General features: G+C 48.7%; 1 protein-coding gene across 2 annotated transcripts; it reads right to left on the reverse strand.

The window, feature by feature from the left end:
* Positions 1-5,538: 5,538 nt before the first annotated feature.
* ISL2 (ISL LIM homeobox 2) lies at positions 5,539-23,705 on the reverse strand. Of its 2 annotated transcripts, none has more exons than XM_083630699.1 (7): positions 23,573-23,705; positions 22,578-22,767; positions 21,029-21,300; positions 16,263-16,546; positions 12,039-12,206; positions 6,334-6,446; positions 5,539-6,203 (listed from the first exon to the last, which is right to left on the reverse strand). In XM_083630699.1, exons 1-7 carry the CDS (start codon positions 23,628-23,630, stop codon positions 6,170-6,172), a joined length of 1,119 nt encoding a protein of 372 aa, XP_083486825.1. In that variant the 5' UTR covers positions 23,631-23,705; the 3' UTR covers positions 5,539-6,169. The 2 variants fall into 2 exon arrangements, with proteins under 2 accessions (XP_083486825.1, XP_083486826.1); XM_083630700.1 differs by having other exon boundaries at positions 22,578-22,826; positions 23,573-23,640.
* Between the last annotated feature and the right edge of the window lie 1,102 nt (positions 23,706-24,807).

Genomic DNA, 24,807 nt, shown 5'->3' on the forward strand with positions numbered 1-24,807 from the left:
GTGTGTCTGATGGAGTGGACCCTGCCCACAAGCACTTAAGTTGCAGTAGATATCATACGTCAGTCTTTAAGGGAAGCTGGGGGACCTGTGGCCCAGCCAGTGCTGCTGAGCTACGACTCCCATCACCCCCCGACAAGTGACCATGATGGCTGGAGCTGATGGGTATTGTAGTCCACCAACTTTGGGATGGGGTGCAAGATTGTCAGCCTTGCTATGCACCCCTCTCTGCCAACTCCTTAGGGAGAATGTTGAAGTGTACATGGATCAGGAGCAGCTGTCCAGATGCTGCCACACATTCCCCCCATGCAGTGTTCCCCCCCCCCATGGTACCCGGCAGCGGCACCTTTTTTCTTCCCCCTCTTGGGGTGGCCTCCCTGAGTGCGCTTGTGCCGGGCTGGCCAGCAGTGCAGTCCGGCCGCTGTAAGGGGACAGGACGGGGGGCAGCTGGCTTATTGAGCAGCAGACGTTTTGGGGGGTCCCACAATGCGCCCCCTGTGAAATGGGGGCAGCGAAGGCAAAAGGCCAATGGCCATGAACCTGGTGAATACCAGCACTGCCCTCATGCACATCCCATGCACACACTTGAAGGTCAGAAGGCTCTCAGTTGCACATGTTGCCACAAGTGAATAGCGCAACCCCAAACATACTTGCTAGGGCGTAAATTCCATTGAGCTTAGTGAGACTAATTTCTCACCCATGGATGAGAAGTCAAGCAACAGCTATTGGCTGTACTGTCTATGGCCTATTTTATTTTATTTTATTTATTTATTGCATTTATACTCCCCCCTCCTTTCCACCAAGGAGCTCAAGGTACAGTCCATAGTTCTCTTCCCCATTTAATCCCCACAACATTCCTGTGAGGTAGGTTAGGCTGAGAGGCAGGGACTAGCCCCCAAGATGAGATTTATTGCTGAGCAGGGAATTCGAACCCTGGTCTCATCCAGGTCCTAGTCCAGCACACTAACTGCTACACCACAATGGCTCTATGGGTATTGTAGTCTAAAATGTCTAGAGAGTAGAAGGTTGAATAAGGCTGGCCGGGGGAATAGGGAGGGGGAGAATGGATATTATATTTTATTTATTTATTTATTTACGGCTATTAGCCCATAAAATATGTACAAACATAAAAACACAGGGACATAAAAACAGATATATCCAACAACAGAAGGTGAACACCACGATGCAAGGGTGGGTCATTGAGCAGAGCCAAGTGGCGGCTTGGGGCCAGGAGAGCTCCAAGGGATGGATCACAGAAAAGGAAAACTAAAGACGAACTCCGACATGCACTCTCAGCATAACAGTCCAATTAGTTTTGATGTTGTTGTTTTTTGGTGGTTTTTGAGTGTGAGATAACCGCATTCAGAAATCTCGCCACCTGCAGAGTTACAGAAGGATCTGTATCCTGCAAAAGCAGTGCGGTGTGTGACTCAACAGGCCTGCCAACCAAGCGCAGTAAAGCAGGACCCAGGAATTTAGCCCTGGCTATGCTATGTAGGGGACAGTTGAACATTATATGTGAAAGAGATTCAACAGTTTCCCCGTCACACACGCATAGCGGAGACACCAAACCATTGGAAAATCTGTGGTTCAGCAGGTTTGATGGAAAGACATTGAACCTTGCACGAATAAATGCACGTCGGTGTGGTACTGATGAAAGAGATGACATGTATGATGGAAGGCCAAGTGGTGGGGTTATTCCGTGATACCTGGGGGAGCAGACACCCCCACCCCTGGCGAGGTTGTGTTGATTTTCAATGTCCGCTAATCTTTGCTCAATAAGGCTTTTGGCTGAGCGTAAGTTCATCTTTAAGGAGTCCGCTGGGGAAATTCCGATGCTCAGGAGTTTGGCATGGATTTTTCCTACCCATGGATTGACAAAGACGTCCCGCCAGAGGCACTGAAAAAGATAATGGTCGGGAAGCCTATGCCAGCTGGACAGCCAATAGCCAAAGACTCGCTTCCAGATGACAGTCTCCAATGATGCAATCCTTAACTCCAGACGTATGGCTGCATTGCTCACACACATGGGGAGTTTCAGAAGGCGACGGAGAAACTGATTCTGCAATGTCCCCAGTGATGTTAAATTGGACCCTGGGGCCCAGAGCGGGGCAGCATAACAGAGGGTGGAAACCACTTTTGCGATATTATATTTTAAAAAGAAAACAAACAAAAAACTTTATTTTATTTAAACAGATACCTTTTGAATGAAGCAGCATGTCAACTGTCCTCATTTTTGTATCCCATCCCCCAAAATCAAGCAATTCTGCTAGAAAATAAATAAATAAATAAATAAATAAATAAATAAATAAATAAATAAATATTGTTGTGGTTTAGTCGTGTCCAACTCTTCGTGACCCCCTGGACCAGAGCACACCAGGCACTTCTGTCTTCCACTGCCTCCCACAGTTTGGTCAAACTCATGCTGGTAGCTTCGAGAACACTGTCCACCATCTCGTCCTCTGTCGTCCCCTTCTCCTTGTGCCCTCCATCTTTCCCAACATCAGGGTCTTTTCCAGGGAGTCTTCTCTTCTCATGAGGTGGCCAAAGTATTGGAGTCTCAGCTTCAAGATCTGTCCTTCCAGTGAGCACTCAGGGCTGATTTCCTTCAGAATGGATAGGTTGGATCTTCTTTCAGTCCATGGGACTCTCAGGAGTCTCCTCTAGCATCATAATTCAAAAGCATAAATTCTTCGGCGATCAGCCTTCTTTATGGTCCAGCTCTCACTTCCATACATCACTACCGGGAAAACCATAGCTTTAACTATGCGGACCTTTGTTAGTAAGGTGATGTCTCTGCTTTTTAAGATGCTGTCTAGGTTTGCCATCGCCTTTCTCCCAAGGAGCAGGCGTCTTAATTTCGTGACTGCTGTCACCATCTGCAGTGATCATGGAGCCCAAGAAAGTAAAATCTCTCACTGCCTCCATTTCTTCCCCTTCTATTTGCCAGGAGGTGATGCGCCCAGTGGCCATGATCTTCATTTTGAAATAATAATAATAATAATAATAATAATAATAATAATAATAATAATATTTAATGGCATAGGAAGGGGAAAGGTGCAATTGGTTTAAACGACTCTGAGACTGGTTTGACTTTGGCATTTCTTGCAAGTGTGAAAGATGAATGATATTTTGTTTCTAAATGTTTGGAGGATCACACTGATGGCTCAGTGGTTTCAGTCACCAAGCAAGCTGGTTCCAGGTTTGCTGCAACGCAGGAGGTCAGGCCTCTGCTACTGGAGTCAATATGACCAACAGTATTTTTCTCCACTGTAGGACAGAGGAGGCTTTTAATGAGTAATAAGAAGGGTTGCAGCCCCTCCCATAAAGACTACATAGCAAGAAAATAAATAATTGCATTTCAAATAACGGTCATTGAACAGATACACACTCTCTCTCCTCTGCCTTTGCTTCACTAACTTTCTTGGTGCTCTTTCTGTCCTCCTCCAAGTGGCAGAAAAGGGTGGAAGTGGGAATGGAAATGGAATGACTGACCAAAAGGAAGCTAACCGACAAGCTTGAGCAGAAGGCAAATGTAATGCACTTTCCTGCAAAGACCTTGCTCCAGCCTCTCTCTCTCGCTCCCTCTCAGCCTAACCTTCCCCACAGGATTGTTCACATCCACCTGAGCTCCATGAAAGAAAAGCAGGATATTTGCAATGTAATAAATCCGCCCCATAGACTTACAGCCTCTACTGACACCCTTTCAATAGGGCTGGGAAAAGCTCCTTGCTGAAGCCTTGGAGAGCCACTGCCAGGCCCCGCAGACCGGGAGGAGAGAGATGGGCCAAAGGTTGGACTCCATGTCTGGCAGCTTCTGGTCTTCCTACAAGACCATTATAAACCCATTTTGTTACAACCAAATGGCCTATAAATTTTTTGTAAACTAAAATAAAAAACTCTCCATTTGCTATACAGAATACAATTTTAAGCTGCCTGGTCTGTCATGACTTCCTCCAAAGAACTATTGTGATTGCTGGCTTTTGTGAGGTTGTTAATAAGGAAGCCTTAGTCTTCCTCACAGAACTGCGGATGTGTCAAGTGATCTGCTCTAAGTGCTTCAGGGGTGACTTTAGGCTTCCTTGCACTGGTGCTGTGACAGAGATGATGCCTTGAGCCCCTTCCAGTTCTTGGGGTCCTGCACCCAGTGAGGGCTGGAATCTAATAGAAGTGGAACCAGTCAGATAATTTATTTGTAGGCCAATGACCTTATCCGAACACTTAAATGTCCTCATCAGCATCCCAAAAGGAGCCGCCAAGTTGCAATAGCTGCAACTAAGTGATGGTGCCTTCCACCACCACCCCTCACCTCACTGCCAGGTAGGAGCTAGGCGGGAAGCAGGCGGGAAGCTGGAGACATGGAGACCTGAATGTGCTGGAGCCAAAGCTGTAACTCATGGAGAAGCAAGATCTCCATGGAGTGGTGATGCAGTGAGTCCCTCCGTCCCACACTGAGGTTGCATATATGTGTAAATAAAGACCACAGCCTCTGCTGACCTTCATTCCAAGGAAACCAAACCCTGGGTAAGTGCCTAGAACTCCAGAATCTTTCACTGCTTAGAGACAGAGGAAAACATCCAAAGAGCAGCTTCCCACCACGAAGTGCATATACGTCTATTCAGAAAGTGCCACTGAAATCCCGAGTGGGTAGACTTCAGCTTGTGCAGATGCCAGCCCTGGAAAAGACAGGTTCTGAGCACATCACATTGCAAAAATTGGCACTAGGCTTTCTCAGAGGCACTTCAAAGCATGAACCAATTTGTGAAAACTGCTGAGTAGTTCAGGGCTGGGGACCCTTTTTCAACCCAAGCGCCACATTCCCTTCTGGCAAGCTTCTAGGGACCACATGTCAGCAGCACATGGGGCCAGAGCCAAACATGCATGGAGCAAGGAATTCAAAATTTGCCTTTGCACAGTGAGTTGATTCCTACACACACCCCTCTCCATTACCCGTTTCATCCAAACAAGAGGCACGATCAAGGACACAGTCCAGCCAGACAAAAACGTTCAAGGAAGGGCAAAGGAGGTTCAGAAGGGAGTGTGGCTGGGGAGCAGGAAAGTCCTGAGGGCTACATAGAGAGCCTAGGTGGGCCACATCTGGCCCCTGAGCCTGAGGGTCCATGTCCCTGCACTAATTCAACCAGCACCCTCACTCTGCTCCTCTCTTGTCACAGCTATGACACCACTATGTGAGACCCTGGCTGGATCTTGGAGCCTCCTCACCTTCCGCAGCGAAGTGAGGAGGAGAGGGAAGACGCATGGACACACCTGCCCAGATCAGGGCCTGATCAGGGCCAGGAAGGCGGTGGAGCCTCCAGCTCCCATACAAGCTTCCAGTCTGATGTGTGGCTGAAGGAAAAGCAGGTTTCATATAGTTCCAGTCTGTCTGACCTGGGGAAACCCTTCCGTGTTAAGATGTCTTCATTCCACACAAACACACACAGGGAATGTTCATGTGGCCTCCATATTTGACAGCAGTGGTGATCCTTAATCCCAGCCTTCTGATCCTGTGTGGCAGTGATTCACACAGACTTGCAGCACTTTCTCATCAGGTATTTGTTCGTTTTTATTATTAAGGTCAAAATATCAATCCCAACCATTTTATCTTCTGCCGTAACAATAAATAATAATAACAATAACTTACTTTGGTCTGCAATGGCCTAACAAACCTCACCTCCATCCAGAAGATAATTTAACATTGGCAAGAGAAGTGGGGGGGGGGATACTTTAAGTCTTGCAGATAGTTTTCCAGCAATCATGCAGGCTTGGAGGGGGGGGAGGGAAAAAGAGAGAGAGAGAGAGAGACAAAGAGAGACAGACAGACAGACAGACAGACAAACAGACAGACAGACAGACAGATCCCCCCTTCCAGGGCCAGCAAACAAATATAAGGGAGTTCAAGATTTGTCCAGGCTCCTGGCATAGTGTGGCAAATGGCACCGGCAATTCCAAGACGATCAGGTTTGCTTCTTCCAAATGAAGTGTGTTTTGTTTGTTTGTTTTTTTAAAAAAGACAACGTACTCTAAAGCTACCATTACATGAGTCAGGAAAGTCATCCTAGTACAATCCAGAGGTATTCACGGAGGGTGGGGGCACGGAATCCCTTGGGAGTCTTGCTCTGCTCCCCCCGGTGTGCTGGAGAGGGCGGTGCAGTCCAGAGGCGGGTGCCGCTTACAGCCATGACGGTTTAGGAAAGATCGGGGAGCTGGGTTTTAAATAAAAGATAATAATTTAAAGAGTTGAGTTTGCTCGGAGCTCAGGAGATCTCATGCAGGGGTCAGGAGCATGCGAAAGTCCATGGGGAGGTGGGGGTGGTAAAAGGAGGCTCTTCTCACGTTTCCACCGGGCTGGGGACCATGCTGTTGGGGGTATCAGGGAGCTGAGAGGACAAGGAGGTCACGTCGCTGCCAGATGAGTTGCCCAAGGAGCCGGACTCTGAGAAGGAGACCTGCGGGGGCGGAGAGAGAGGGCGACAAGGTTGGGGATTAGTCAAGTGATGCCAATCTTGCAGCAGGAGTGAGCGGGGAACCGTTTTTCAGCCAGGGGCCGCACTGCCTTCTAGGCAACCTTCTGGGGGGACACATGCCACTGGGGCAGGTGCAAAGGGGGGTGACCTGAGCTATAGAACAGACTGTGGGAGATGAGCGGCCAAACCTAACAAAAGCATATTCTTGCTAGTTAGGATGAGAAGGCGCTAATATCACAGAGCTGGATTGCTGAGGCAGATACACGGCCCATAGAAACGCAGTTAGCAGAGAGGGCTCTGTGTGGCGCCATTTGCCCTGCTCTCCTGGAGAGGAAAGAACAGAGCACCTCCTGTCCCTCCCGCCCATCAGATGCAGACATGCCTCCCCTCGCTGGAGCTGGGTTTACTGTAAGTATTTTGCCTGCATAGTTTTTACTGCTTCCACTGCTGTGAACCAATAAAGTAAGTTGCTGCCTGATATTTTGTTAAGTGGGGTAAGAATGGGGAAGCCAACTTACTTTGTAGCAGGACTTGCTCAAAACAAGATTTTACAGCTCCTATGCTTTTTATTTTGCTTCCAAGGATGGGATTTTAAAACTCTGTTTAACCCCCACATGCAGGTGCCTGGAGGGATAAGCTGCAATTTAATTGCATTAAAACTCATCCCACACAGACTCCCCAAAGAGGCTCAGCCAACACCTTTTCTATGGTCTTTGTAACACCAGGTGATGGGGAAGATGTCTTTATTCACGCAGGGAGTTTGGTGGTTTAAATCAGATTGTAATCTGCTCTATGCTGTCTCTGTTGCTCTTTCACTTTAATTTTTATTTTAAAATGATTTTAAGCCACCCAGAGAATATTTATTGATGAAAAGATACAGGAATTTATTTGCCCCAGTTCTTTAGTTTTTAAAACTTAACTCACAGGAGGCTGTCTCCTAGCAGGTGAGACCATTTGTCCCTCTGGACTGGAATTGCCTACTCCTTCCGACAACAACTCTCCAAGGTTTCAGGCAGAGAAAGCCTTTCCCAAAGTGTGCTGCCTGATCCTTTTTAATATCCTTCTGCATGCAAAGCAGATGCTACGGTCCCCAACCCCCAAAAGCTCATCCCCAAAACAGATATCAGTTAATATTGCCAACCCTTTCCTTGTTGCCAGGGCAAACTGAAACACAGCTGAAGGCAGAATGAGAAGCTGCTTAAAAGATATAGTGGATTTGAATTATATCAAAAAGTGTTTTGGGGCAGCACTCAGCAACATTTGATGCCGCTACCCCAGCCCTCATGCTGCCTTCCCAAAGCTGGCCAGGTGAGGAGACATAAGGCTCTGGCAGGGTCCCCGAAGCCTAGTTAGGGCTTGCCCATCTTTGGGACCCTGCCAGAGTCCCTTCTTCGCACTTCCCTGAAGCACTCTTGCAGCTCACTGTGGGATATTTACAAGGCAGTCAAACCAACAAAGCATGTTTGCTAGACAGGGACATGATCAGAGCTGAAGCTCACAGAGTTTTCCTGTAAGTTTGCTAGACAGAACTCTGAGACAGACACTCCCTCTGTGCCCTGATGGGGGGGCGGCGTCGGCATAGCCATGTATAATTACTCACAAGGCTTGGCGCTTCCTCTTGGCTCTTTGGCATCTCTTCACCCTTACCTCTTCATCTCAGCACCAAGTCAGAAAGGTGAGAACAACCTGCATATCTGAGCTCCATTGCTCAGACATGCTAGACTTAAGCTAGACTTAAGCATGTCTATCTAACTGAATTACCATTTTAAGCCTGTCTGAACAAAGCTGCTGTATCTGTCATTCTGCAACAGAAATGTGGAATGAGTAAATGTTATTTTTACCTTTTACAAGAATGTTTGTATGATTATTGTTTTAAGGGGGAAATACCAGGAGAACCCAGTCTGCCTTAAGGCATCCTGGATTACTTAAACTAAAAGGCTAAAACTAACCTATCTAAGCTTCACTTTTAAGCTACAAAGGGATGCACTCTGCTGAACTTACAAACGTGAGGAAGGAAGGAAGGATAATCTCTAATAAATCTATACATGTCTATTCACATCCCTACACGCACTTGGTATGAAAAGCAGCAGCACAATCCAGTGGAATGAAAAGGAACTGAACATGAGCACGTCCTCCTCATGTGCCGGAGGACTCCCAAAGGAATATTATGAGTGATAGAACCTTCTCCCAAACTGTCAGGATCCCAAACGCTTCATTATTCAAATGTGAGGTGTGCCACTATATATTTCCTAAAAGGACTCAAATTATGGGGAGAAAGTAGGGAGCTCATCATCTGAGCTTCATCAGTTGTGGCCAGATCACACTCACTCACCAAACCCATGAATAATGGACCTAAATAATGGGTGCAATTAAAGGGCACTGTTCAAATAAACTGATTAATTCAAGCACGGTTCCTTAAACACACCTATTACGTAGGGTCAGAAGTTCACAAACTTTGGTCTGTGGGTTGCTGGTAGTCTGTGAGCTCTGTTCAGGTGGTTTTGTGGAAGGCTTGCAGAGCAATGGAGGATCTCTATCCGCAATGCCTTTCCCTCCCACCCTTCTCTTTTCCAACAACATAGATTCAGTCTGAACAGGCTAGATTTATCAAGCAGTACCACTGATGCCATACTGTATCACAAGAGGAGGGAACCTCTGGCCTGGGGCCCAATGTGGCCCCCCAAACATCTCTATTTGGCCCTCAAGACCGTTCCCAGGCCACATTCCTTGCACCCCAGCCCTGCTCTGCACACTCGTCAAGTGCTCTTGCCTGACTGTAGCGTGATCCTGCCACTTGGGGGGGTAGAGAGGGGTGTGTGAATGTATAGCAACTGGACCCTCTGCAAAGGCAAATTTTATACTCCTTTTCCCAGCCACATTTCCCTCCTGCATTGCCTAGCGCTGGCTTATGGCACCCAGAAGGAAATGTGGCCCTTGGGCTGCACAAAACACTTTCCCTTCCTTCCTCTAACAGGTTTTCCCTCCATAAGGCTCTTGGGAAACCAGAAGGGGGGGGTGAGGGTAGAAGGGGAGGCCTTCACCTTTGTCCCAACATCATCCCTATTCCCCCACAGAGCTACAATTCCCAGAGTGGATTAACGGCTGATCCCTCTTCCCAATGAACTCTGGAATTGTAGCTCTAGGGAACAGGGGAGGCTTCTATCAACTCTCTGCACCCTTAAGAAACTGCAGTTCCCCGGTTCTGGGGAAGAAGCCATGACTGTTAAAGTGGCACATAATGCTTTCCCTCACAGTCTCCAGTTGCAGAGCCCCCTTGAGCCTTTCTCCTGCAAAGAGGAAACTGTTCTGTAAGGAATTTGACAGACTTCCTGCACACTCCTCTCTGTCTAGGCAAAGCTCCAGTGGCAGCTATGCAGAGCCGGGCTCCATATTTCATAAACTGATGTATAGGACCCATATTTCATTTAGTGGCACTTCCGTTTCTAGCAAATGACCATTTAATTATGCAGGCAGCTCACCCGTCTCAATTCTCCATTATCTTAACTAAATATTGCACCAGATTCATTTTTGATTATCCTCTAAAGCATAATCAAGATACAGGAAAGAATGCATTAGGAGGGGGAGAACCCTTCGATGGGCACACATTCCTCAGTATTCCTTTGTAATTAACGATATAGTTTCATGGGCTTCCCATCAGCAGTTCTGAGCTGTGATCCAGCAGGAGGACAACTCTATTTTAAGCCTGTTCATTTCCATTAGCCTGGCACACCTAACAACGGAAACTGGAATCCAGTGGTGCAGTTTTGGCATTGCAGCAAAACATCACAGCTGATGAACTGAGGCCAATTCACTCATAGCAAGCTGATATATACCAAATCAGAACACTGGTCCCCCTCCAGCACAGTACCGCCTGCACTGACGGGCAGAGACTCTTCAGGCAAAGATCCTTCCCACCCCTACCTGGAAATACCAGGACTGAACCCGGGACCCTGAGCTCACCAGCAATAGGCATAGTTTAGAAAGGTGTTAAGCCGCTGCATGCTCAACAGCAGGCATAGGCAAACTCGGCCCTCCAGATGTTTTGGGACCACAACTCCCATCATCCCTAGCTAACAGGACCAGTGGTCAGGGATGATGGGCACTGTAGTCCCAAAACATCTGGAGGGCCCAGTTTGCCTATGCCTGCTCAACAGGCAAGTTGAAGTGAACTAACCTTTACGTTTTCAGTGTGCCTGTGCTAAGTATTTGACAAAACTGCAGCCTCAGTCCAACACAGAGTTGACATTTTGTATTTACATCTCTCTCCCTCCAAAATTATCCCTCTTCCTCAAGCATTAACATGACCTTATTCTGGTGTATTCAGGTAGGGGATAAGGCCTTTCTTTCAAATACATCCCAGCAACTTCTTTATCACACAGTTCTGTGAGCACAGTAAGCTGCCTTCTTCATACCGCTGGTCCACCTAGTTCAATATTGTTTACACTGACTGGTAGCAGCAGCCCAGGGTTGCAGGTAGGGTGTCTCCCAGCTCTACCTGGAGATACTGGGGATTGAACCTGGGACCTTCTGCATGCCCTACTGCTGGGCTGTGCCCCTTCCCCATTTTGTCTAGGCATCTACCATTGCCTGAAGACTCTGCCCCAAATGTACAGGTAAGTGCATCTTACACCACAATCCTAAACATCTGCTCATGATGCCAACATAGGATCACATTTGGTGATGCTGCATTGGGGCGGTTCTTGATGCAACCCCATCCTAACTCCGCTTTAACTAATGGTGCAAGTACTCCAACAAATCATTAAAGGATCCTCTGATGTTGCAGTGGGAACCCAGACTTAGGTACCTGTGCACATACGTATAAACATCCAGAGGGCCAGTTTGAATTTATATTAAGCAGCACATACTTCAAACACACCAGCACAGATGAGATTGCACTCAAGATCACTTAACACACCACAAAGCACAATTTGAAGAGCTCTTTCCCTGTCACACAAAAGCAGGAAAAAGTGCTAAAGGGGTCTCAATTCCTGCCCTCTCCATCTTCCCACTTATGTCCACAGTGATCCTCATCCTACACAGAATGTAGTGATTGTTCGAGAGTGCTTAATCCACAGTACAGAGCACAGATGGTTCTTGTGTTGTGGCTGTCAACCACCGTCCTCCCAACCTCCTTTTGATCCCCAAAAGTCTGAGTCAACACCGAGGAGAATTTGGGTTGAAGCAGGCTTGCTTAGGAGATGCGTCCCAGACAGGGAGGTGAGCTGGGTGTCAAGGGAACGAGGAGGGCCAGCGGAGCCACGAGGCAGAATGAGGCAGCTGGCTGGTGGAAGATGCCGGGCCTGCGTGCAGGGAGCTGCAGTACAGAGCTGTGTGCCCCGCATGGCCTTCCCTGTGCCCCCAAAGCAACCTAACTGTCCCCACGTGTGGTAGAGGGCACAGCGTTTAAGGAGGAATCAACTGCTCACATACAGTCTGGGAGTGGGTGGCGATGTTTTTCTTAGGCTTGAGCCACAAAGGCCACGAAGGTGCGCCTTCCCCACTCTGCTCCCAAGCTGGTTCAAAGGAAGACCTGGTCCTCTTGGCTGTGTATTCCCACCTCTCCCGGTCCCTTACCAGTTGCTGGAAGGCTGGCTGGTCCAAGTCGCTCTGCAAGGCGAAGTCACTGAGTGCTTTCCAGGGGGGCTGATAGGTTTGCACCTCCACTGCGTTGCCCTGCACAGCGCTGTCATGGCGGATTGGGCTGCCAGCCACCAGTGGAGTCCCAGTCAGGCCCTGAAGGCTCTTGTGGAGGAGTGAAAAGAAAGGAACAGTCAGCAAAGACTCAGCCCAACCCACCTGTTCCCAGAGGAAGAATCTGGCAGCAGTGACAGACTTGGATGCATCATCATGTCCCAATGTCACATCCAGCCATGCACTACAGATCAATAATAGCAAATCACCCCTGGTTCTTTTAAAAAATTATATAGTCACAAGACTTTACAATGAAGCAAAACTATTTCTAAGACTCATATGTAGTGACAAAGCAATTTATGGAGGTCTCTTCCCACCCCACCCCCAAAAACACCCATGGAAAGGCTAGGGTATCTGCATATGTGTTGTCAGAAACTTTTTCATATCCATTGCAAGTCACCTCAGGGATCTTGTCAGTAGATCCCGATCTATCTTTTGCTCACCCTTGTGATCTAAAATATATCTAAAAGTTTATTACCCTTGTAATCATGCCTACAGATGCTGAGTGTAAAGGGGCTGACTATGGCTGCTCAGTAGCAAGAATTCTTGACATGTTCAGGGACAATCTCCTGTTTCATATTACTTGGTATTTTGCAAAGCCTTGGACTGAGACCCACCTCAAACCCCCCCACCCACCCACTGATACTCAGTTGGAAGGCTGGTGTATTTTGGAAAACCCCAAATTGCAGCTGCTTATGATGGCAAAAGGGATGTACCTCGGCCCTCCAGATGTTTTGAGACTACAATTCCCATCATCCCTGACCACTGGTCCTGCTAGCTAGGGATCATAGGAGTTGTAGGCCAAAAACATCTGGAGGGCCGAGGTTGAGGAAGCCTGGGTTAGGGGGAGGAGAATTCTCTTACAAAGTGCTCCATATCAGGGAAGAATGGACAACAGAAAGAAGTGGAAGAACCCAAATGGGGGAGGGGCTAATCAGTAATTAATCATTAATTAATGCTGGATTAGCCTACAAAATCTGGCAGTAAGGAGGGAGGAGAGTGAAAGAAAGTTTCCCTTTATTCTCCTCCTGCCCCAATCCAAATCCTTTATAATTACCAAACTGGCTTCACCAGCAATAACCTATTTTTCCAGAAGGGCAGCAGTTGGTTTTTCCACTTTGCCACAAGGAGAGCAAGTGCTCTTTCCCCTCTCAGTTTGATCTGTGGCAGTAATGGAATGAACATTAAATGATTTGGTTTCTAGAGAAATTAAGCAACACTTCCACCTCTGATGGTCAAGATATGTCTCCTGCCCGCCTTCCTGATCCCACTCCTCTCAAGGCTTTCGCCTCCCCCACCTCAAACCCCTGACCCAGATCAAATATGCTTCACAGTTATTTATAGGGAAGAGCAAAAAGTTTCTACCCCGCTTTTTGCTCCAAGAAGCTCAAGGTGGTCACATGGTTCTGCCCCTCCTCATTAATGCCCCAAACCAACCCTGCAAGGTAGGCTGGGCTGAGAGGCAGCGATTGAGCCCCAAGTCCACCCAGTGAGATTCACGACCAAGCAGGGGAGTTGAACCCTGCTCTCCCAGTGCTAGTCCTAACCACTACGCCACACTGCCTAAATCACATAAATCACATATAGTAGTTTTCTAAAGAGTTTAAAAGGCAAACAAAAGAGGTGGGGGCTAAATTTTGATTCATTTTTCAAACATAATTTTAATATCTTAATTTAATCTATTAAAAGTAATAGGATTTATTTATGATGACATTATCTGCTGGTATATTTGCTGCAGAGCCTTAATTGGAATTATATGGGTGGTGGCACTAATAATTGCTCTGGAGGGGGGGGGGCAAGAAGCAGTTTAAATTAGCATTATCTTCTCATTCTTTTTAATTTGCTTGAGCTTGCCTGGAAGTTTTGCATGAAACCCAATCGAAAGAGGGTTCTCTCCGGACAAAATCCCTAAGAAAGTGCCTCTCCGCAAGGCTGCAGCTCCCTGCTGTCATTTTCTACAACGCCCATGAACGTGGTTTTGAAGCCAATTAAAAGTATTTTGGGGCTGGGGGTGAACCACCAGGGGAAGATGCAATATTTAATGCCACCGGGGTAATTATTAATTAATCGATAATAAAAACAATATGAGTGATAACATTCCAGGAGCAAAGTGTTCCCTGCTATGCCGATAACCGTCTCCGGCGAAAACGAAAGCGAAGTGCACGAGGTTGCGAACTCTTTCGCTCTGCGCTCCAGCTCGTCCCTTTCGCGGAGACCCGTTGGCGCGTCGGCTTAGAAGGAAGGAAGGAAGGAAGCGCCCTGGAGGGCGGCGGGGCCAGGCGCGTGGCAAAACCCATGGAAGTCAACGGGCCTGGCCTTAATGTGCAGCCATATATTTCCTCCCTCGTCCCTCTCCTCGCCAATTTCACTACAGCCGAAAAGTGACAATTGTTCTAGAAGGGGAAAGCGGGGAAATGGCGGTTGCGGTTTTGTTATACTTCATTTTAATAATAAATGGATGCATTTAGATGGTTTCCCATAACAGTATAGATGGAATGACAAAATCCACCGGGTAATTATTCCACACACTGAGAGTTATTGCATCTTTCCCATTCATTTCAATCTAGTTTCCGCACAGAGAACCTTTCTGAGAAGCCTAATTGTAGAGCTGGGAGCGACCCTCCACTCTTGGACTATGTAACCTTTTTCGTTAGAGAGTCCTGTGCAGCACCAGTCTGTGCCCGTTTACTCGGACGTTTCAATGGGGACACGCTCCCACATAGCTGGGCATTGAGCAGCAGCCTTCACAATATTTCTGTCCTACAAAAGCCCTGTAAAATAGAGGCAATAATACAGTTCCCTATATTCCAAGTAAGATTACAGTGGTTTGCCGCGGAGGCGTGGGCAGAAAGACTTTTCCGGCTCGTATATTGAAGTAGCACAAGCCTATTCCCGGCTACTCAGAAGTAAACCCCAATTAAGTGTTCATAGAGGTATTGCTTTAGCCAGAAACAACACAATTTCAACCATGTCTACTCAAAAGTAAGTGTAATCGAATTCAGTGGCGCTTACTCCCAGGTAAAATGGGGTTAGGATTGCACCTGATTTACCTGGGACTCGGGAATAAGTCCCAAGGAACGAAACAGGACTTTCTTCTCAGTAGACACGGCTAGGATTACACTGTTCGTGACACCGGATCTGTTAATGTGCCCCTTTGTGGGTTTCAAGCGCCCTTCAAAAATAGATTATATATTAAAAGCAAAAACATTATTGTTGTTCTATTTTTAAGATGGGGCGCCAAGTTTATTTAATCGGAACTAAACTAATTTAGCAATAGATTTTGCTCAAAAAACACTTGGTTTTTTAAGAACTTTCGATTATTATTTTTTAAAAAAATTCACCCGAATACATTTTCAGGGACGCTCTAGAGACACATTGTATTAGGGATATATTAAGAGATCTGGTGTCACTAAACCTTCTCCTAGTCCAGCTTCGAGAAAGGTGGCCTTGTTTAGTTTGTTGTACCAAAAAACGAGAAAGAGTCTTGTGGCATCTTAAAGACCAAGGCACTGGCATCTATATAAAACGTAATCCAAAACACTGCCAAACACACGTGTGCGCGCGTGTCTAGGGGTGTTAAGCAGGAGGGGAGAGGGATCCTAGTGATGTGAAACGCAAAAACAAAACAGTTTGCCTTTTAAAACAGTCCGTGGTCCCCCACCTGCTGTCATGAAATTGGAAACCTGTTAATACACGTTTGAGTTTCGCTCCGATTAGACCAGATTATAAGGATGTAGCTTCTACAACTGTCACGTACACAACATTTACAGGATCTTCCTACATCTTCAGGTGCCGGCGAGCACCTTTCAAAAACGAGAGAGATAGGGAAGCCCTGCGCCACTTAAGCCATAGGTGTTCACTGCAGACTGTGCCAATTCAAACCGTCCGCGGATGCAAAGCGTGGGTTCGTGCTGGTGGATCAGGCCTGTCCAGAGGCCAGTTTAAATCCTCTCCCCGAAATCTCTAGGAAATCCTCCCCCTTGACTTGGGGACTTGGGTCTCTCCAGATGGAGGGGGCTCTCCCGACCCCCTAGAAAAGACCCGGCCATTTATTTCAGGGAGGGCGACGGCTATTCAGACGTGCAGAGTAAGGGAAGGGGCACTTACGGCTTTGTCGCTGTGCTGCTGCTGCTGGAGCTGCTTCATGAGGATGGACTTCTTCTTGTCTTTGCAGCGCTTGTTCTGGAACCAGACGCGGATCACCCGCGGGCTCAGGCCGGTCATCTCCACCAGCTGCTCCTTCATGAGCGCGTCGGGCCGCGGGTTGGCCGCGTAGCAGGTGCGCAGCGTGTGCAGCTGCTTCTCGTTCAACACAGTCCTCACGCGCGTCGTCTTCTCCGCCTGCTTGTGCACGTGTGGACGCAAGGAGGGTTGGCGCCCGGGCACGGAATCTGCGGGGAGGGAAGATGGCGAGAGAGAGAGAGAGAGACTGATCAGGAGGGGGGAGGGAAGATTGCGCCCCCCTCGGGGGAAAGGTTGGGACGACCCGCCCAGCTAGTTCAACGGCGCGCCTTCGGGGGCTCAAGCCACCCCCATGTCCCAGACTGAGAAGCTAACTTTGTGGCTTTTAGATGTGTTTTAGTTACAATTTTATTGTGTATGCACCGCCGCAGAGAGCTCTTTAAGACGTTCAAAACTATTTCTGGCTAATGTTTCTAACTTATTTTAATGGTCTTATTGTATGGTCTTATATTCCTGTAAACTGTAAAATATTTGTATACTTCTGTAATATGATACAGGGGTATACAAATATTTTTATAAATAACTAAATAATTAATAAAGTAATTGTTTTTCCTAGTTCTTCGCAGATCATTAGTCAGTGAACCTGCCTTTGCGAAAGTCACATTGATACCAAAAATTAACAGCAGCAGCAGCAGCAGCAGCAACAACGCAAAACTGAGCCCTTTCTCGGAGGGGGGGGGGAGTGACTGGCACCTCAGGACTGGCAGCTCCTCCTTGAGACAGCAGAGGAATTTTACTACGCAGTCTAGGAAGAGGCTCAACTTGGGGCCGGAAAGGCAAACGCGGCGTGAAACAAAACAAAACAATACCAACACGCGCAGCTTCTAAACTGCCATTTAGTTGTACAATAATTGCACACCCCATAACTAAGTCTCTGGGAGGGATTGCCGCCCCCCCCCAAGAAAACGCACCACAAGGTGTAGGGAGACCACCGGGCAGCGTTTGCACAGTCTCCCCGCTGCCCCTCGGTTCCCGCAGGCCCGGAGCGGCCGCTGGCCTGGAAGGGGGCTCCCGGCGGAGGGCGCCTCTCCGCCCAGCACCAAGGGGCGGCGAACCCGACCCCCGCCCCCGCCCGGAGCCCCGGCTCCTCCTTGGCACATCAGGCAAAGCTTCCCCATTGAAGATCAAAATAATAATTAAAGAACAGGTTGTACAGGAAGTTCCTATTCCTGTATTATTATCATCATTATTATTATTATTAGCCAAGTCTAACAAATAACCACGAATCTTCTCAGAAAAGGACCAACTTGAAAGAAACATGTTTAAATTAAAATATAGTAGCAGGAGTAGTAGCAATATTATTATTATTATTATTATTAGTATTAGTATTAGTATTAATAATAATAATAATACTTTCGGCCTTGTTTCCCCCCCCCACTCCACAGGTTCTCCAAATAATGTTAAAGATGTCATTTCAAACGCACAAGCCGAGGGTTGGAGAGGGACTGGACAGTCTCAGGAGAGGCTGGGCTTGAATTTCGCAAGGTTTGTCTCTGTACACACGCGCGCGCGCGCACACACACAAATATCGATCAGACTGCGCAAAAATCAAGCTACACCAAAGAGAGAGTTTAGACCAATAAATCCGATTGCTGCAATTATTACTATTATTCTATTTTTTATTAAACAAATCCCAAACTAATGTTGGCCTCGAATATTTACGTCCTTTTAAAAAGGTGCGCGTGTGAGGGGGTCGGCGGGGGGATTTAGCTCAGCAATGACTCAGATGACAGCCCGGCGTTAAAAGGAGACGCATCAGATGTCACACAAAACAGATGTCGGGGGCGGGGGGGGGGACCGGGCGGCGGGAGAGGAAAGCCGAGACAAACGGAATTGCCTGCATTTTCCGTGCCTGGGAGCCGCGGCCTCCGGGCGAGGAACCGGCTGCAACAGACAGACGCTTTGCGGCAAATGTTAAGAGACGGATTAAAAATGAGTCGTCGTCGTCGTCGTCGTCATCCCACCGCAACGCTTTTAAAAGTAAATCATTTATTTATTTATCTGTTTATTAGATTGCTATATTATTCTAAACCCGCGTCTTTGGAAGGTACAGGTACAATGCATCACATACAGATGATTATGATAATAAAAATAATTAATAAAAAAACCTACAACAACTCAATATAGTTTCTGTGGTTTGGAGATAGGAAGGAAGGAAGGAAGGAAGGAAAGAAAAAGAAAGAAAGAAAGAAAGAAAGAAAGAAAGAAAGAAAGAAAGAGGGAAGGAACTGTCCCAGTGTTAAGGAATTGCCAGCACAATCTTATTATGCATGTATGTCTACTTGGGAGTAAGCCTCACTGTATTGAATTTGGCTTGCTCCCTTGTAAGTGAGCCCAACGTCAGAGAACTCGAGGCTGAAATGTTTAATTCACTTACTCGAGAGTAAGTTTCAGGATGGAGCAGTGAAATTTCCTTCTGCGTAAACACCAGAGTGTTGCTCAGTTCAGTTGCAAAGCCAGCCTCGCTGTCCAGGGAGGACTTTAGTTCTAAGCAAATCCGGGGAGGTTTGGGCTGTAAGAATAGTAAAAGGAGTTCCCATGTCTAACTTTCGAAATCTATTTTTGTTCTTGTTTTTGTTTTGTTTTTGTTTTAAAGATGAACGGAAATCTGGTTATGCGCTGTTCCCCAAATTTTGTTTCAAACCTGATACATGGCCTCTGATTAAATCGAGAGTACATGAACAGCATCAATGTTTTGCGGGTGAGAAGGGTAAAACAAACATATTTTCTTCTGTTTCTAACCCCGCCTCCTCCCCTTAATCACTTAAGATCCCAGGACAATTTGCAAAAATTACATTAAAGCAATAAATTTAAGTAGCCCGTGTGAAAAGCAATTAAAATCCCAATATTCTAAAAGAGTGCGTACGTATGTATGTAATACATTAATTCCGAAAACTAACCGTGGGGTAATAGTGCCTTTATTAGGACTAATTCAACAGTCACAAAGGAAGGAATTCCCGTGCTGTTGAGCTGGGATTTCCCCCGCCCCGCGTGGAGCAATAGAGTTATCTGAAATTTAATAAATTAAAATTGAGTGCGAGACACAACTTTCTATGCTTACACTCCGATCCTGTTTCCTGAAGAAGCAAGTCCCCCTGCGCATTCAGCGGGACTTGCCTGCCTGGCAACTCGAATCAACTCTGCTTGGGGGTTTAGGTCTGAAAAGAAACTTTGCTGCAGGCTGCATGTGCTCTCTCTTCCGCGGCCCCCTTTTCTCCACGGAGTGGGCGAGGGAGGCGTTCCCCCAGCGGGTGTGCGAGAGAAACAGAGAGGGTTACTTTGCCTCCACTCCGAGGCTGGCAGAGACGTCGCTCAGAAGGGAAGCCCCCTGCCCAGGCATGGAGGGCTGTATTTTATCTGGTCCCACTCTGGTTTTCCTAAAAAGCCCTCAGCTGTGCAGACTGGGCTGTCCAACGAGGTCCAAACGCAGGACGAGAACCAGCGCCTTCAACAAAATCTGGAAGCTCTCCCCCTATATTTTGGACCTCCCTGCCTATATTGTTATTCACGTGTGTAACTGAGGGGCGAGGGACTAGGACCAAAGTTTGCCACTGGGAGAGACTGGAGGAACGGGATTCAGACAGAATCCATTCACCCAACACTCCTAAGTCTGTGTGCCCACCATTTAAAGCAGACACACACACACACACACAGCCCGCAAATGATCTGGGAACTGCAGTGCTTGGATGCACTGAACTACAGTTCCCGGGGTTCTTAAAGGAGACTGCTTTAAATGTGTCGCACTCACAGTACATTCCCTAGAAGTGAGCAGGATCTACTTTCTTCAAAGTATTGATTTTGGGGTGGGGGTGGGGTCAGTGGGTTCACCATCATCTCCGCCTGTCTTCTCTGTAGGTTTAAAAGAGGCTAACTGAACAAAGCAAGATTAAGTGCGTGGGGGGGGGGACGGGGGGCTCCCATCAGACCAGAGCTGGAGAGTATCAAAAGTTTGGGACATATACTCCTTCCTAACTCTGGATAGGTGGCAAGATTCTCTCCGTTTCCCCCAGGGATGTTTTGGAGTCCCCTCCCTGGCTGGCGCGGTCTCTCCCAAGCAGAAAAAAGAGACGCGGGGAACGGGAGAGGGAGGTCCTTCTTCCTCCTTTTATTTTCTCTGTCCTACTCCATTTTGCAAGCGCTTGGGGGCAAAGGATCTTCACTATTTGGTTCGCCTACTGGGGTACTTTTGCGCCTCCCCTGACCTGTTGATGACAGCAGAAGTGATTGCATTCGGTCTCCTAAAGCTAAATCCATCTGTTCGTCTGAAAGGAGCCTCAATACACGTGTGTGTAGAGTGCATGGGTGGATCCAGAAAGGGTCTGCTGTTTGGAAAGACTCCTAGGACAGAAAGAGTTCCGTCGGCTGTTGCGGAGGTTGGGAAAAGAGAAGGCGGGGAGGCTAGAAGATGAAGTGCGGAAGGGCGGGGGGAGTTGTGGATAGAGAAAAGACAGAATCAGAAACGAAGGAACAGAGGGGGAAAGTGAGAAAGGAGTCAGGGCGGAGGGAGGGAAGGAGGAAGGAAGGAAGGAGCGTTAGCTGAGGTTTCTACATTGCAGGGGTTGGACTTGATGACCCTGGGGGTCCCTTCCAGTTCTCCAGTTCCCCGGTTCTCTGCTGGGGCGCCCGCCTACCTGCGAGCTGGAGGCCCTGCCGGGCGCCTTGGAGGTGTCCGGGGCTGCGCGGGGGGCTCTCGGCCGACCCGGCCCGGTCGACGAGGAGGCTGTGGTCTGCGCGGCAGAGCAGCTCGTGGTCCCGCAGCGAGAACTCGTCTCCCGGCAGGAGCTGCCGGCTGCACACCGAGCAACGGAAGCACTCCAGGTGGTAGACGTTGTCCCGGGCGCGCATCACCAAGTCGCTGCTGCTGAAGCCCGACGCGCACTTGGCGCACTTGATGCCGAAGAGCCTGCGGGGAGGGAGGGAGGGGGCAGCCGTCAGCGGGGGGGGGGCGGGAGGGAAGGGGCACCACGGGCTCCCCACCCCTCGCAACCCCCCCGCGGCCTGGCAGGGACTAGGTGGCCCTGGGGACCCTCCCGGCCCTCCCATTCTGTGCTACCAGGGCGGCCAAGGGAGGCTCAGGTGAGCGGCGCGGGCTGCACCGCAGTTACCCCCGCAACCTCCTCCGGGCAGGAACCTGGCGTTTCCCTCCGCTCATTTAACGACAGGCAGCAATAAGGAGGAAAGAACCAGCCCTGGCGGCCTCTTGGAAGGCTACTATTAGGGATACTCTAAGGCTATCCGTAAAGGGATCCATCGTTAAGCATTTGAAGATTTGTAAGCTCCTCGAGGCGGGGACCTAGGCTGCCAAAGCCGCGAACTTAATAACGGGCAACTTCAGCTCGGCAGCTCTTATGGTATACTATGATGAATAACGATTCAGATTTCAAGTCTCTTCAGACAGAGACCTAAGTTGCAGATGAGTGGTGCCAAATTAAGAATAATAAAATAAGCAGAATCGGCCTCTCTCGGACTCCGTTACGGAGAGTCCTTCCCATTGGCACACTGGTTATTAGCCGTCCTTCTTGCCAAGCTGGCTTTGGGGTTTGCTTTAGGGTGCCCAGGAATTTGTCTGGCCGGCATGTCTGACCCAGGCAAAGCTTGGCACAGCGTAGATCGGAAATGAAAAAAACAAATAAGCGGCACCGCTTAGGATAAGCTGGAGCAATACAAGAAAATTAAGCCACCTGGGGGGTTGGACTAGATGACCCTTGGGAGCCTTTCCAACTCTACAAATCTATGAAATCCCCCGCTTTCCCTCCCTCCGAACTCTATGAGAAATGTCTCGCTCTTATCGCATCTGTCGGGCGGGAAACCACCAAGGGAGGAGCGTGAAAAATGAGGCTTCCACAGGCGAGTCTTTCTCTGGACTTCCGGCCGGCCGGAGCTCAAAGACCAAAAAGACATCCCTCCATCCTCTGCGGCCTGAAATCCCCCCCCCCGCAAGCAAGATTTCAACAACATAGAGAAGAGAGGGTAGGGGGAGAAGAAATTTGCCAAAATAAAGCAAACATTTGTAAACAATTAATCGAATAAATAAAAGGGGGTTGTGTGACAAAAAAGGCTCCGAAGAGGAGGAAAGAAAACGAAAGGGAAGCGGGGGGGGGGGCAACTGGATTTGCTAGGCGTGTTTTCCTTCCGCTCGGTGGGCGCCCCGCTCCGAGAGGGGGAGGAGGTCAGCATCACCTGATATAATCCCTTTTACAGTACGTTTTGCCATCTCTCACAAAACAAGTGCAGGTCTCGTCCAAATACTGGCTACAATCCGCGCACTTCAGGCAGGCCGCGTGCCACTCCAGGTCCGGGGAGACCTTCAGGATGTACTGGTCGTGGATTTCGCTCCCGCAGCCCACGCACATGGCAATCCCGGGTTTCTCTGCCGGTGGAAAGGAGCAAAGGACACTAAGAACGGACAGAATCTCTCATCAGGACTTTCTGGAAAGGGGGGCGGGAAACAAGTTTTCTTTTTTAAAAAAACAATCAGTCTAACACCAAACCAAATCAATCCGTATACTTTAACCCCAAATCAGGCACCGGTTTGGGTGCTGCGGCGGCACCTCTTTTATAAATCAACGCCCCCGCCCTAGCAAAGCAGGGGCATAAAAAGAAGAACGGAAGAACTCGGGGAATTTTGCATCTTTGACTTTCCCGTATAACTTTGTTTTCCGACTGCACCGCAGAAAATAAAAGCAAACGGCCACGTATTTAATACGCCCAGAAGAAATGAAGAAAAGAGAAAGAGAATCTGGGAATCTTTCCATGACTTCGTTGTATTATCATAATTGCTATCTTTATAGTTATTGCTAATTCTCCCTACAGTTTTCTGGAGGATCGTTCAAGTGTTGGGCGACAAGCCCCCGAATAAAAAACATGCTCGTTTAAAAATAAACCAGCAGCAAATTCTGCAACTGCCAGGTTTTGATAAGAATCCAGGAACGAAAAGGCAAACGGTGGCGTAAAGGAGAGGGGAAAATTTATGCTTATAAATGCATATCTATATATAGCCGTAGATATATAGAGGGAACCCTTTTACAATATTTGTTATGTCTGGCCATCTCCCCGCCCTCCGTGAAAGGGTTTTGCGAAAGCAAAGCCCCTCGCAAGAAACCACATTCCAATGCACCCCAATCTTTACGCACAGGATCCCGACCAAAGAGAGAGAAAGAACTGGAGCCACTTACTTTTGGAATGATCCCCCATAGCACCCAGGAAAGAACAAGGGAAAATAGCATCCACCATGCAGAAGGAGAGGCGGGGAAGTGCTAGGCTTCGCAAAGGGGGCGGGGGTCCAAGCGGGCTGCCCAGCCCCACCGCCGGCCGCTGCCTGACTAACTCTTCCAGCCCCGCCGCGCGGGGAGGGCAGCGCGCTCCGGCCCAGGCGCAGCATGACGTCAGCACGCCCCGGACCACCCCCCTCCCGGGGGCGGGGCGCTGACCTCACCCAGCCTCTCCCGCGCCCCGGAGGCCATTGGCCGGGAAGGCGGCGGCGAGCGCGGATTGGCCCGCGGTGAACAATGGGACGCAGAAGGCGGGGCCGAGCGGAGATCCCGGGGCCGGGAGGGGGGGGAGGGGTCCCGAAGGGCTTCCCCTCCGCCTCCCTCCCTCGACTGGGCAGCCCAAAGGGGCTCCTGGCCGGCGCTGCTTCCCCGTCGGAAGGGGCCTCGCTCCCGCCCCTCCTGCGCCCCCCCCGAGGAATCCTGCCGGCAGCGCCGAGCCGGAGAGATCAAGGATCTGACCCGGGAGAAGGCAGGCGCCGAGTCGAGGGTCCCCTTACGCGACGGCGCTTCCTCTTCGGGCGGGACTGCGGCGTCCCCTGCGCACCAGCGCAGTCCCCTAGCGGCATCCTTACCCAGAAGTAAGTCCCCTCAAGTCCCGACGGGCTTCTTCCCTCCCTCGCCCACCCGGCGCTGCGAAGCGGGCTGGGCAGCCCGGACTGCTTCGGAATCTGCACGCCCGGGATGGCGCTGGGAAGCCTGGAAAAGTCCATGTTTTCCTTTCGTATTTTCTCTTCCGCATTTCCTTCCTTAGGCAAATACTGGCATATTTTCTAGATTTCTTGATGTTTTATCCCAGCTCATTTACTGTGTTTTTAAAATCACAACTTTCTCCCCGCTGCTTACTTGACCCGTGGAAATGGTTAAACTCCTGTCATGTTGCAGCCTCGGGACTCGGAGAAGCCGCAAATCCGCCTAGAAAAGTTGTTTATTTTTTTCTCCCCCCGGTGGGCCGGCCAGCCTTATAAGAAACAGAACTACCCGCAACTCCACGTGTTTCGAGCGTTTCTTGAATTTGGAAACACGTTTCCGAAGAGAAGGTTCCTTCCTTTGGATTTTAAAAAAAACCCTCTGTGTTTCTTTTTAAAATCCGTTAATTAAAAGTGGCAGGAATAAAAACCTTGGGAATGTTTTGGATGTTA

This window comes from Podarcis filfolensis (assembly GCF_964270895.1).
Source record: "Podarcis filfolensis genome assembly, chromosome: 9".
Taxonomy (NCBI): domain Eukaryota; kingdom Metazoa; phylum Chordata; class Lepidosauria; order Squamata; family Lacertidae; genus Podarcis; species Podarcis filfolensis.